General features: G+C 39.3%; 1 protein-coding gene across 1 annotated transcript in view; it reads right to left on the bottom strand.

Moving 5' to 3' along the window:
* Window positions 1–12,111, bottom strand: part of CHD5 (chromodomain helicase DNA binding protein 5) — a 1,012,157-nt gene that overhangs the window by 440,882 nt on the left and 559,164 nt on the right. Inside the window, exons 16-20 of the mRNA XM_078640953.1 lie at window positions 11,067–11,204; window positions 8,085–8,206; window positions 7,118–7,291; window positions 4,823–4,964; window positions 1,405–1,536 (exon numbers count right to left, since the gene is read on the bottom strand). Of these exons, the coding sequence (XP_078497079.1) occupies window positions 1,405–1,536; window positions 4,823–4,964; window positions 7,118–7,291; window positions 8,085–8,206; window positions 11,067–11,204 (708 nt within the window). The remainder of the gene's footprint in view (window positions 1–1,404; window positions 1,537–4,822; window positions 4,965–7,117; window positions 7,292–8,084; window positions 8,207–11,066; window positions 11,205–12,111) is intronic.

Genomic DNA, 12,111 nt, shown 5'->3' with positions numbered 1-12,111 from the left:
AAACATGTAAAGGAAAAGAATAAAAATAGGAAGAGAACAGAAAGGAAGGGAAATGATAAATAAAAGAAAAGTGGAAGAAGGAGAAGGAAAATAATGAAGTGATAACAAGAAGCAGAAAACCAACCAACACCTCCTACAATAGTGTTGCAAATACAACAAACTGAGCTGTCTCTTTCGATGCTATAAAAAAGATTATTTTGTTGACATTGACAGTATGAAAGTTGAAATGGAACTAGAACTTGTGAACTTCCATTGGTACGCATATCTGCAGATAGAATGACCACCCCACTCAATGTCATCACGGACTCTGTGTCCACCCTTTAACTTTTAATGCATAAATCATTGCTTTTTGGTTAGTTAGTCTAAGTAGTTGAATGTAAGCAAACCCAGACTACAACTCCCAGAATGCATTAGGTTGTCAAATGAACATTCAGGTCTTGTCTTGAAACAATGTGTGTGATGATATGGAGTGAAGTTTTTAGATAAGCATATCTGTGCTCAATTCATGCTCCACAAGGAAGATACTATACAAAGACAGATTACATGGTGTGTGGAAAGGTTTGTGCACAGCATGCATATTAATTTCAAGCCATTTTTGCACTACATTACAATGGTGTGCAAAATGTACTTAGGCTATGCAACACGGGCATAATCTGAGCACAAAAAATGTCTTTACAGTTGCTAATAAGAATTGAGTTAAACTGTTGTAGTTGAAGGTGATTTAAGCATATTGGGCCAGATTTATCAAGACTGTGCACCCTTGGATACCCTTCCAGTAGAAAACATATGCTAGACATTGTGCACACTGTGGTGTAAGGTTGTCTGCATTGCTCAAGGTAGGTAAAGGTTCACCAGAGCAGCACATGAAAGTAAAGGCACCATTAGTAGATATGGTGCTACCCTTCTTTCCCCCTTTCCGCAATGCAGCAGTGCAATTTTGGTTCCTGCACTGAGTTACATGTTTTTTAAGTAAATCTGGTCCACAGGTTGCAATTTTTATGCAAAAGTGCAACTATCTTTACAAGTCGTATTACAACTAGTAAATGTGAAAGTGCAAATTGTTTATAAATTGAAAACTTAAACAGTCCCTTCAGTTTTAGGTTGCCGCAGTACAGAGGTTTTCGTTGCTCAAAATATGGCTGTGCTTTGAACAATATGCAGGGTACTGGAGTAATAACACCAATTACATGCGATGAACAAACATTAGCACAGAGCCTGTAATTCAGCCCCTGGTACTATATGCCTGCTTTAGAATACTGTGGTAACAGTATCAATATGTCTCTACATGCAAGCATGAGTTTGTGTTATTCGTGGCATGTAATTCTGTATAACTTTGTACAATATCTACTTGCATATTTAGGAGCAAATCACTTATTGAGAAGGTTTGACACTATTTCCTGTTACCTGGGAGAAGATCAAAACTCGATGTCCACCATCTTTTAGGTTTTTGAGCATCTTTTGTAGCAGCATCAATTTTCCAGAGGACTTAACCAGGGAACTCCCATCATAAGATCCATTTGGTAAAACCGGAGCTTCCTGTGTAGAATCATATAAATAACTCTGATAAATGCATATTGCTTTTTTATAAGCTCTTTCTTGTAAACAAAACAGTTCCTCCGGTTGAGTTTTATATAAAACCCTGAACACTGGATATCATCAGGTGGCATCAGCATTCCCTAACATTTATAATGAGAGAAGAGAATACATACTTTTGGGAAGGCATGCCCATTTCCATTCCTTATGAATTACGTTCTAATTGACAACAAATAAACATCATGTTAATTTTGTATGTTTCTTCGATTGCCCCTTTCTTGAGAACCTGAAAAACATTTGTTTTTTTCTACTTTTTTCCATATTCATCCATCCCAATTCTACCTAAACCTTCTTGACTTGTTTACAGTATTACAGGGTTCTTAAAACAAACTTCTCATTCTTGTGTTCTTGTGTTCATGTTTTATTGTTTTTTGCTTCCACCGCTCCTCTCTTCCACAGACCTCTGCGTTAACAATACTGGATGCATCCTTTCATCACACTCCCAACACCCGACTCATCACTAGTGTCTTCCATAAATCCTCCGCTGAGACGTGTGCTCCTACCTACATATGCACCTTCAAATAAATCCTGATAGACCATCTAAGCAACTCAAGTAGTGTCCCCATCTGTACTACTCCAACAGATTTAATATTATATGGTTCTAGTGCCTAATAATCACTCGCTGGATTCTAAGGCGTAATGTTCCATGTAACGCATGAAAAAGTCATGCAATTTCTCACTCAACGTAATCTCTCCCATATAGCGCTTTAATCCCCATTTAGTACAACTCCATCATATACATTTTGATGTAAAACCTGTAAAGTACTTCTGCTTGAAATTATCAGAAAAAAACCAAATGTCCATGTCTGGCCTGGGTTAATAGAAACCTGAGTGAAGGTATGGAATGGTAAATGACAGTCTAGTACCTCATCCACCTTTTGCCACAATACCTTCTCTATTTACATAAGGAATTCAGGGGAACGTAGGTGGTGCTGTCACACCACCAATCACTTTCTCCCACCACCTATGGAGAGTTGGTGATGGTGGTGTGTGAGTGGCAGAATTCCTGGTATTTGGTTTTAATTTGATGGCTGAGAAAAATGATGACATGTGGGTAGTTGGGTTGGGGGGGATAACACTAGGTAACTTCTAATGTACTTACTACATGAGGTGAAAGGGCACAGGAAGGTGAGGTAATGTGTGCTTAACTCACCGATGACTCCTCCTCCCCTGCACTGCTCATTTAAACAGTGAAGGAAGGTTTGGGTGACATGCATAATATAAAATTGTAAATCAGTAGTAGTGAATAATAGGGATGTTTTTCACCTCCGGTTTTAATTGACATCATAGAAACTTGAGTTTCACTCTAAGGGACCATAATTTATGAGGAATTGGCGTAGGGCAGCACGTCTTCTTGCTGCTCTACACTGCACCAATGTGTAAGGGCAGGAATACACTGTATTTATGAAATACAGTGCATTGTTGTCCTTTCCCTCTGACCAGTGCACATTTTGATGCCTAGCGCCAACATACGCACCCTTACACCATGGTGCAAGGGTGCCTCCATTGCAGGCAGGATTGTTTTTGTGCAGGGAAGGGCACATACCTGTACAAAAATAATCCCTAGAGATGTTTTCCTCTTTCCATCTGTGCTGCAGAATGCAGCACAGATAGAAAGAGAAAAAATGAGGAGGAATAAAAAATATTTCTCCTCGTTGCGCCTGCTCCGGGAAGGTGTAAGGTTTTGTCGCTGCCCCAGGTTTACCTGATTAAGTAAATCTGGGGCAGCGTCAAAATCCATGGGTGTTGCGTGCGAAAACCTACTGCAACGCCCAGGGAATCCCTCCTTGATGCAGAGTAAGCAAGGCGGCGACTTACACAGCTTTGGCTTACTCCATATCTATGAGGCCATGCAAAGCCACTCAGAGTGGCTTTGCGTCACCTCACAAAAATGACTGAAAGGTTTGCGCCCCCGGAGTGTTGAAAAAAGGGACACTCCAGCGGCACAAGACTCTCACAAACAAACCCCACAGAATCACTCAGAACCCCATTGAGAAAGACATGACAGTGATTCACAGTTATCCTTCTACCATTCTACGTCATTCTAATTATTGTCATGAACTATGATGTCCGGGCTGCAAACCATATATAGTGAATTGAATTATTGTAATTGATGAGGCAAACCAAATACTGCTTTAATTTGTAATTTTGAATACTGCAGAGAAAAGGCACAAATCAACCAAATCATGACGAGTTCAAGCATCAAAAGGTTACTGTACATTTTTAAGGCATTAGACAATTCTTTATTCTCATGTTTGAAAGGTGTTTTTTTTAAATGAAATTAGTTAATTGCCTTCCTCCTAATGCTTTCCAATTGTCAAAATGTTGTCTTTAGTGATTTGTGATGTAGAAGCTCTCATTTTATCTTACTCTGCCTCTTGTGTTCACATTTACCTGATGTATATAGGCCATTTGTCAGACTGGAAGACATTATGGTAAAAAAGCCTTTTCGTTCCCTTCACAAATCTTCTCTTGAAAAGTTCAAATTCTATGAATCATAGATGTATGCCTATGACTTACAGACACTTCAGAAGTTTCAGAGATGTACTTAGATCCTAGTTAGAAATCTTATCAAATCGTAGACTTCCAGGACTGCTCATGTTCCTCGCCCTGTTATCCCTGGTACTTCTTTCATGGTAGGACATTTATGGGAGTGTACAGGATGGAAATGAATGCTTTCTAAATTGTTGTTTTAATTGTTTTTGTCTCTTGCTTCATCATGTTACTAAATACATTTCCAGTATAGGAAACTACATGCACAATGCATGTGTTTATCGGTGCTCAGAACATTACAGTACCCCATTTCCTAGGGATAGTCCTACATGTACAAAAACTACTTAATAGCAGACTTATTGCTGAATTAACTGCATTTTGTACTTTAAAATATTCAAGTATCCTGATTCTGTGAATAATGTGAAAGTTTGAGTGATACATTTTGTTGTTGTTTTGTGCATGAAATTTGCACTAAAACCTTTGTAATTCAGGACCTTTGTATGATTGCTGATGGTTTCCCTTTGTCAACTAATAACATTTCAACGAGTTTATTTGTCTCTCAAATGGTCTACATTCAACAGAGGGCTTTATTTCTTAAATTATTTAGGAAACATATTCAAAGAATGCATTTGGTTTTACACAACGATTAACCCCAGTTAATTAGTTTCACATAGATGTAATCAGTCAACAATTACATTGTAAAGTTTTACACGTCACTGTATAAATGCAAACTTACCACTGCAGCAACAGGAAACAGGTATGGGTGATTGCAGCATTTTTTCAGATCCATCATGATATTGAGAAGTGAAACCTGATTTCCACCACCCTTTGAGTTCAGTGCTTCAAAATTTCGAGTTAATATAAACTTGTAGTACTTCCTGAATGAAAGATAAATATGTAAAGCAAGAATAGCAGACAGCGGAAATTGTAGGGTACTCCTAGCACAGAGCTTCTGCTAAGGTGTGGCATCATATTTTTTGTAGTGTAGCCTGTTGAATGTTTACTCTCAAAAGACTTTTGGAAAAGAAAGACCTGTGATGGTGGACTCATTCTGGATGGAGGTAATGGATGCCTTATACATGAGAACTCGTTGAAATACAACAATCGGCTGTGGGTAAATGAAGAAACAAGCTCTATTCACAAAGATCTTTAAGGTCGTAGATTTGTGTGTACATAAACATGCTTAAATTTACACCTGCCAGAAACTCACAGAAAACTTCCTGTCAAGAGTAAGTGCATTTACTAATATGGATTCCTCTGCTATGAGGAGGGAGAAATCCATGGTATTAAAACCCAATTAAGGGATTTGAAGGAGTGTTCTACCCCCGACAACACCCACCTTCCCCGTAGATAAAGTCTCTTACTGTAGATCTCTCTTTCCAAATTAATAAGTCACTAATAAAGGACAGCTCTGGACAGTCTGATACAGCAGATACTGTAGAATGAGGACAAGTAAATGCTAATTAGATCAAGCAATAGACCTTAAATGCTCTGTTAGCCAACCTAGGGGCATATTATCAACGACCAGCGATAATTATCGCTGGCCGTGCTTAGCGATAACAATATTATCGCAGGCTATCTTTGGAATTTATCGCCCTGGTAGCGTTTCTCCAGGGTGATAAAAATTCCAGAGATAGCGAGGTTATCGCCCTTTTTCAGGGAACATCGCTGGTTTTCCAGCGATGTTCCCTACAAAACGGCAATAACCTTGCTGATACCTTGCTGATACGACCCACAGGGTTGTATCAGCATAGCCAACCCTCTACGTTAGGGATGGCTAAGTCAGGACTTTAGCAGACGTTCGATTTTGGCAAAAACTTCTGTTTTCGCCAAAATCGAATGTGTGCTAAAACCATGTGAGCTGCCTTGTAAATGTTGCAATGTAAACATCAGCGATATTTTCAAGGTTGTCCATCCGTGATACGCCCAGTAACACCTCCCTTTTGCATAGATGCAAAGGGAGGTGATGGGAAAAAGTGTGCTAACATGCCATTATGCATGTTAGCACCCTCTTGTAAATAGGGCGCTGGTTTTATCTCCACTTTTTTGGCTATTTCTATATTAACTGTTTCAATAGACCTAAAAGGTATGTGTTCAGTTAATGTCCTTCAAGAAGAAGTCAAACAAGAGCTAGTTTTCAGCCGCTGCAAGTAAGTGTGGTGAGGCCAATTTGGGGGAGGGGGGGGGATTTTGACGGACAATAACCAGGTAAAATTAAATTGATATTTAATTTTCCCTTGTCATCGTCTGTCTAAATCGACCACCCATCCCCCCTCCCCCCCGCCGCACCGATCTTACCTGCACTGGCCGCAGCTGTTAGTTTTGAGAATATATCACATCTACTCTGCTCCACTAGACTGTAGCAAACCATCTGCTTGGAATGTCGGTGGCCTTTAGGTAGCATGGCAGTACAACCTGAAAGAGGCAGCTGGGGCATAGCTTTGCTTCCTCTGCATCAGGTATCTCTACTGTCTTTGGCAAAGTTGGGGTTGACATGTTTCCTGAAGCTAACCATGGATTTAGATTAATTAAGGCACATTTTTTGTGTTAGCTCAATACACCATCAAAGTTTGTTAGTAATGATCAGCATGTTTGCCACCAACAATGTACCATAGAGCTGAGAGAGGAAGTGTAAACAGTCAGTAAAATATAACAAATATACCATGCAGGTTGATGAAAGCTATGTTACTGATGCTTATTAAGTATAGTGACTTATAACTGCAATGTGAACGAATGTGTAATATCTGAATACTTTCTTACAAGGCTGTGTCAATTTAAATTCATTAGAAAATGTTCAATTTAAGTAAAATATTTCTAAACTGTGATGTTTGTAATGCGGCTATTTAAATAAGAACAATAATACTATTATTACTACTGCTACTAAAACTAATAATAACAATAATTATAACGGCATCAGTGACTATCAAATAAATATTATTAGAATAATTGCTGATATTAGTCCTGCTAATATTGCACTCATTAGGCTGATCTTTTTCTTAAGTCCATGTTAGCATGAGTATTCGAAACTTACTTTTGCATTTGACTGAGCTCCACTCGAACAATCAGTTCCGTTTTGGCAGGCATGTTTTTGAACACATCTGCTTTCAGTCTCCGCAGCATGTGAGGACCCAGTAGATCGTGCAGTTTTTTTATTTGATCTTCCTTAGAGATGTCTGCAAACTCCTCAAGGAACCCGTCCAGGTTGCTGAAAATTCCGTTTTTAAATAAGTTTTAAATTATGATCTAGTCAACAACGTAACCCACCAGACTTTAGTTGCTGCATTTCATACATTCACAAATATAAAAGAGTCCCCTCAAGTATGCAGGGGAACGATCCAACTCCCATCAGAAAGCCCATCAGGACACTCTGAGACCAAAATCACCTGGGCAGGAAAAACACTAGAGTAAGGAGGAAAACAACGGAGTCAAAAGCAGGCAACTGAGACAGACAAAGAAGCCGTTCAATCAGGGCCGGACTAGCCATAGCGGGCACAGGGTGCCACTATCCAGGTGGGCCGGAAGGGTGTGGGCCGTTGTTTGACCCATGGGGGCCGGTTTTGTTATTTGGGGTCGGTTTTGCATCAGTGCTGCATTATCGGCCCCTGTACCAAAAGCGGCAGCAGTGCTTTGCACTGGCACCCCCCACGACCCACCCAGGCCGGCACTTCTCAGTCGCCCCCCCACCCCCCAGGGCCAGTTGAGCAGATATTGCACTAGCGGATATTGCCCTTGCCAGGACTGGTTTGTGTTCCAGTCTGGCTGTGCATCCAACCATTGAGCAAAAGGCTGCCCCTTAGCACATTCTGTGTATATTTTATGTAGTAAGCAATAGGTTTTGCCAACTAACAGCTAAAACTTTCTGTAGCTAAGACCTAAAAATGCAACATATCCACTTGAGTTAGATGGCTTTTTTCAGGCTATTTCAATCAAACTAGTAATGATACCATAACAGTATTTCGCTTGTTAATATTGCAATGAAATAAAATGCAATGACTTACTTAAATCTTTCAGGTGTCAGGAAATTGAGAAGATGAAAAAGTTCCTCTAAGTTGTTTTGCAGTGGAGTTCCAGTTAGCAGCAACTTATAGTCGATCTTGTAGCTATTCAATACCCTAAAGAACTTAGAAAAGAAAGTCATGTGGTAGTAGTACTGGTGATTTAACAGTCATTCATTTTAACAGTCATTAGTTAGCAACAGCTGACCAAAACATCTTTAGCTGCATGCAAGTCATTATATAGCCTTAGATATATTTGCATTACAGGAGAACACATGTATTGAAGTGCATGTGAGTAATGAGTGATTTCTGAGTTAGCATTTTGAGGTAATCTAGGTAAGAAATGTTCTGGATGAAGACCTGATTTGTTTAACTTTTTGTTCGAGCTTCACAACATCCTTACAATTATTTAATAGCCAATATGGCTGGGCTGCCTCTTCCCCCAGTGCTGTATGGCTGTAAAATTAAAGAGCCCTAGGCCCTTATTTTGTGCTGCCTTGCTTCTGTTGACATAATTTCTGGCAGACTGAATATGGTTTCCTGCATGGATGACTTGGTTAAGAGTCCCCCTTTAGGTACTCCTGAGTGATTTTTTGGATGGACCTACTGAGTAGGGTAGTAAAATCTACTAGAGCTTGCGTTTCACATCATGTGCCTGGCCTTTCCATAGGGACGTCCAATATCCCCATGCCGAGGCCTTAAAACCATTAGTGGTTGGGAGCAGCTGTTAATGGGTTCAGGGCATTTTATTTTAAAACTTTTTGGGATTTACATCATAAACCTGTGAGAAGACTAGCTTTTTAGGAGTATAAAGAAATCGACGATTGCTCAGAAAAGGAAAACCGGGAAGAATTAATACCAAAACATATCTTGCTGTAAGAATGACCTTGAATATCAAAACTGTTTCTACATGTTAGGTATAATTTTCCCATTAAAAACTCAGAACAGGAGGTATTTATCACAAATGGTAAGTACCTCACCCCCGGGTAATGGTATTTAACAAATGTAATAAATGCCCTCACCCTATTCATAATGAGGGCCCTAATAATGCCAATGGGTATCAGTGTGTATCATTTTCATGTCCTGTAACCTAGACTATAGATCCTCTGTCCAATCCCACCCGATTTTACATTATTTATCTGCTTTTAATTCTATCATTAAGGCAACTGTAAGGAAATTGTGCCATCACACTATAAAATACAATAGCGGCAAATCATAATCTGTACCTTCTAGTCCTCTTGCCTCTCTTACAGTGTATCTGGGACTACATTGCGATAATTGCTCACTTCCACCTATTACCCGGAGCTCGCTCTTTACCTTTCCAAAGTTTAGGTTCTTCCAAGATCGTACTGCCTTTCAATATTTAACCAAAATTACATATTCAAAATGTCATGATAATAATCTGCATATTTTCCCAACCAGCACAATAAATGATGAACACTTACATAGTCAACTAAATAAACCTAGTCTGGCACATAAACATCAATGTATGTAGACCCTCTTTGAAGGTAGCTTCCTTCATAACCCCTGACATTTTACAATCAGCACACAACTGTTACATTACTTAGGGCCTGGTTTGGAGTATGTCATATGGGTGCTCCTTCACAACATTCTATTCTATTCATAGAGATTTCTTAAGCTTGTGGCTACCCAAAAGGGGCTCCCAACGCAATGACAACCAAGTATTGTGCAGAAAAGATCAGATTAAAAGAGGGTAGATAAAATCATGTTTAAAAAATGGTGGTCTTCAACAATATCCTGAAAGCTAATTCAGATTTAATTCGTTTTAGGTTATGTTGGATTGCGTTCCAAAGTTTAGGTGCTAGGAACGCAAAAGATCTTCCTCCACTCCTAGCTCTCATTATTCTGGGCACTGCAAACAGTTGTTGCGTGTTAGATCGTAGCAGTCCAGTGGGGTTGTAAGGAGTAAGTACATTTTGAATCAGCTTGGGACCTCTTTTGTGCATTGATCTATGGGCCATTCACAAACAGACCAATATTTCCTTCGACTTCTTCCAAGTACAGTAGGATGTCTAGCAATATCAGACGTTTGTGGTAGCCGGAGAAAAAAACACTCAAGCTGGGCCCTCAGTAGTTTAAACAAAATGTGCCGCATTGAAATAGAGCACATGGCCCAGCCAGCATCTCACACTGTCTAGTGACCTTAGCCATGTTAGTTGACCCGACATTAGGACGGAGGGAGGTATTGCTTTCTAGTCTCTACTTAAATGTTTGCCTAAAATTGTTTGGCCTTGAAAAAGTGTGAGACCAAGTTAATAATGACCCTTCTGGCATCCCCATTTGATAGGTCTGCTTTTGTCAAGTAGATTATTAGCTCAATCGATACCTGTATGCTTGTGCTTGACATCTCATTGGCAGTACTGGAACTGAAATTGACACAAGTATCATACTTCTGTAACTCTTTTTGTCAGAAATACATACATTGCCAGTAGCATCAACCTTTAGTTTTTCATGAAGCTGGACACCAAGGTCCAGCAGGCAACTATTCTATCAATTCAAATCATAAACTTTATTCGAAATAAATACATAAAAGACAGGTCAGTTAAAAGGAGTAAAGATTATCATCGACATACTCACACTCACTTTATAACCCCCGAAAGAAAACATACAAGAGAAAAGCAAACTATGGCAACTATTCTTATCAGTTCAACTTTGGCCAGTTAGCAAACCCTGTCGTCTGGAACATACCAAGCACCTTAGCTATTGTACCACCAGCAACTTTTTGTGAATGTCATTCCAAAACATGTGTGTCTATTGTTGGTCTGCAAATGGCCAAATCCATGCAAGTTTGTTTTTTCTTCAGATAAACACTTTGTAAATGAATCACTTTTGGTGTCATTATTGGAAAACATATCTCCCATGGGTATCCTAAAAATCTGGCATGAACCTAGCGCTACTTCACCAACATTGGACGCCACTGTTCTAAGACACCATCAAAAAAGAGTTCCCGTGAAAGTTACCTACTTTTGATTGGTTATTTTTCAGTCTGTGAGCCTCATCCACCACGAGGCAAGCCCATTCAATGGATCCCAGTATGGCATGGTCAATGGTGATTAATTCATAGGATGTTAGAAGAACATGGAACTTTATCTGGGCTTCTTTCTAAAAATAATTACAAAGACAAACACAACATAAATGATTAAAGGGACAGTAGGATTATGCGCACAATTTCAAGTTATCTAAATATGTCGCCAAATAAGTAATCACTAGGTGGCACTCAACATGTCAAACAAAAACTCCTGATTAGTTTATGCAATATAATAAAATTAACAGTCTGCTGAAATGTCTAGAGCAATCATAATATTTTTATGTTCAAGCAGTTTCAAAATAATAGACAGCGATCGCTGATAGGTGTTAGAAAAAAAGGATATTAGTGCAGGAGTGAAAGGTTTTCAGGAAGACATTTACGGATCCTAAGGGCGACATATATCTGAAAGTTACACTCAGAGACAGACGCAAAAGAAAAAGGGATACAGAGTGACAAAAACAATGTGAGAAAGAGAGGAGAGATGTACAGAAAAGGAGAATGAGTGAAAGAAATAAAGGTTGCAGCAAGACATAGACTGATGATTATTAGTGAATTTTGAGAGCCAATTAGTAAAAAGGCAGAACTTAGAGAGACACATGGATAAAACATAGTGAGCTCAATCACCAGAGTGCATTCATCAACGTGTAGAAAATGAGATCTGGTTTAAGGAACTCAGATACATTGAGAGGCAGGCAGAAGAAGAAACTGTGAGAGAGTAAGAGTGAAAGAGAGCACGAGGAACCTTAGAGATAGGAAGAGAGGTTCGTAAAGAGAATATAGACAGGCCTGCAAGCAAAAGAGAGAGAATGAGAAGGATAAGAGATCAGATATGGTCATATGGATGAGAGTGTACAAGAGAGAGCAAGAGGTAATAAGAGGGAAAGAGAATAGGACAGAGAGAGAGAGACACACACACGCAAGATGAGAGAGAGGGAGAAGTGAGGAGGAAGAGATACATATGTGAACACTTTCTAGATTTCA

Source organism: Lissotriton helveticus, chromosome 5_1 (assembly GCF_964261635.1).
Source record: "Lissotriton helveticus chromosome 5_1, aLisHel1.1, whole genome shotgun sequence".
Classification (NCBI taxonomy): Eukaryota; Metazoa; Chordata; class Amphibia; order Caudata; family Salamandridae; genus Lissotriton; species Lissotriton helveticus.
Note: the sequence above shows the minus strand (reverse complement) of the source record. Positions and strands in the feature narration are given on the sequence as shown.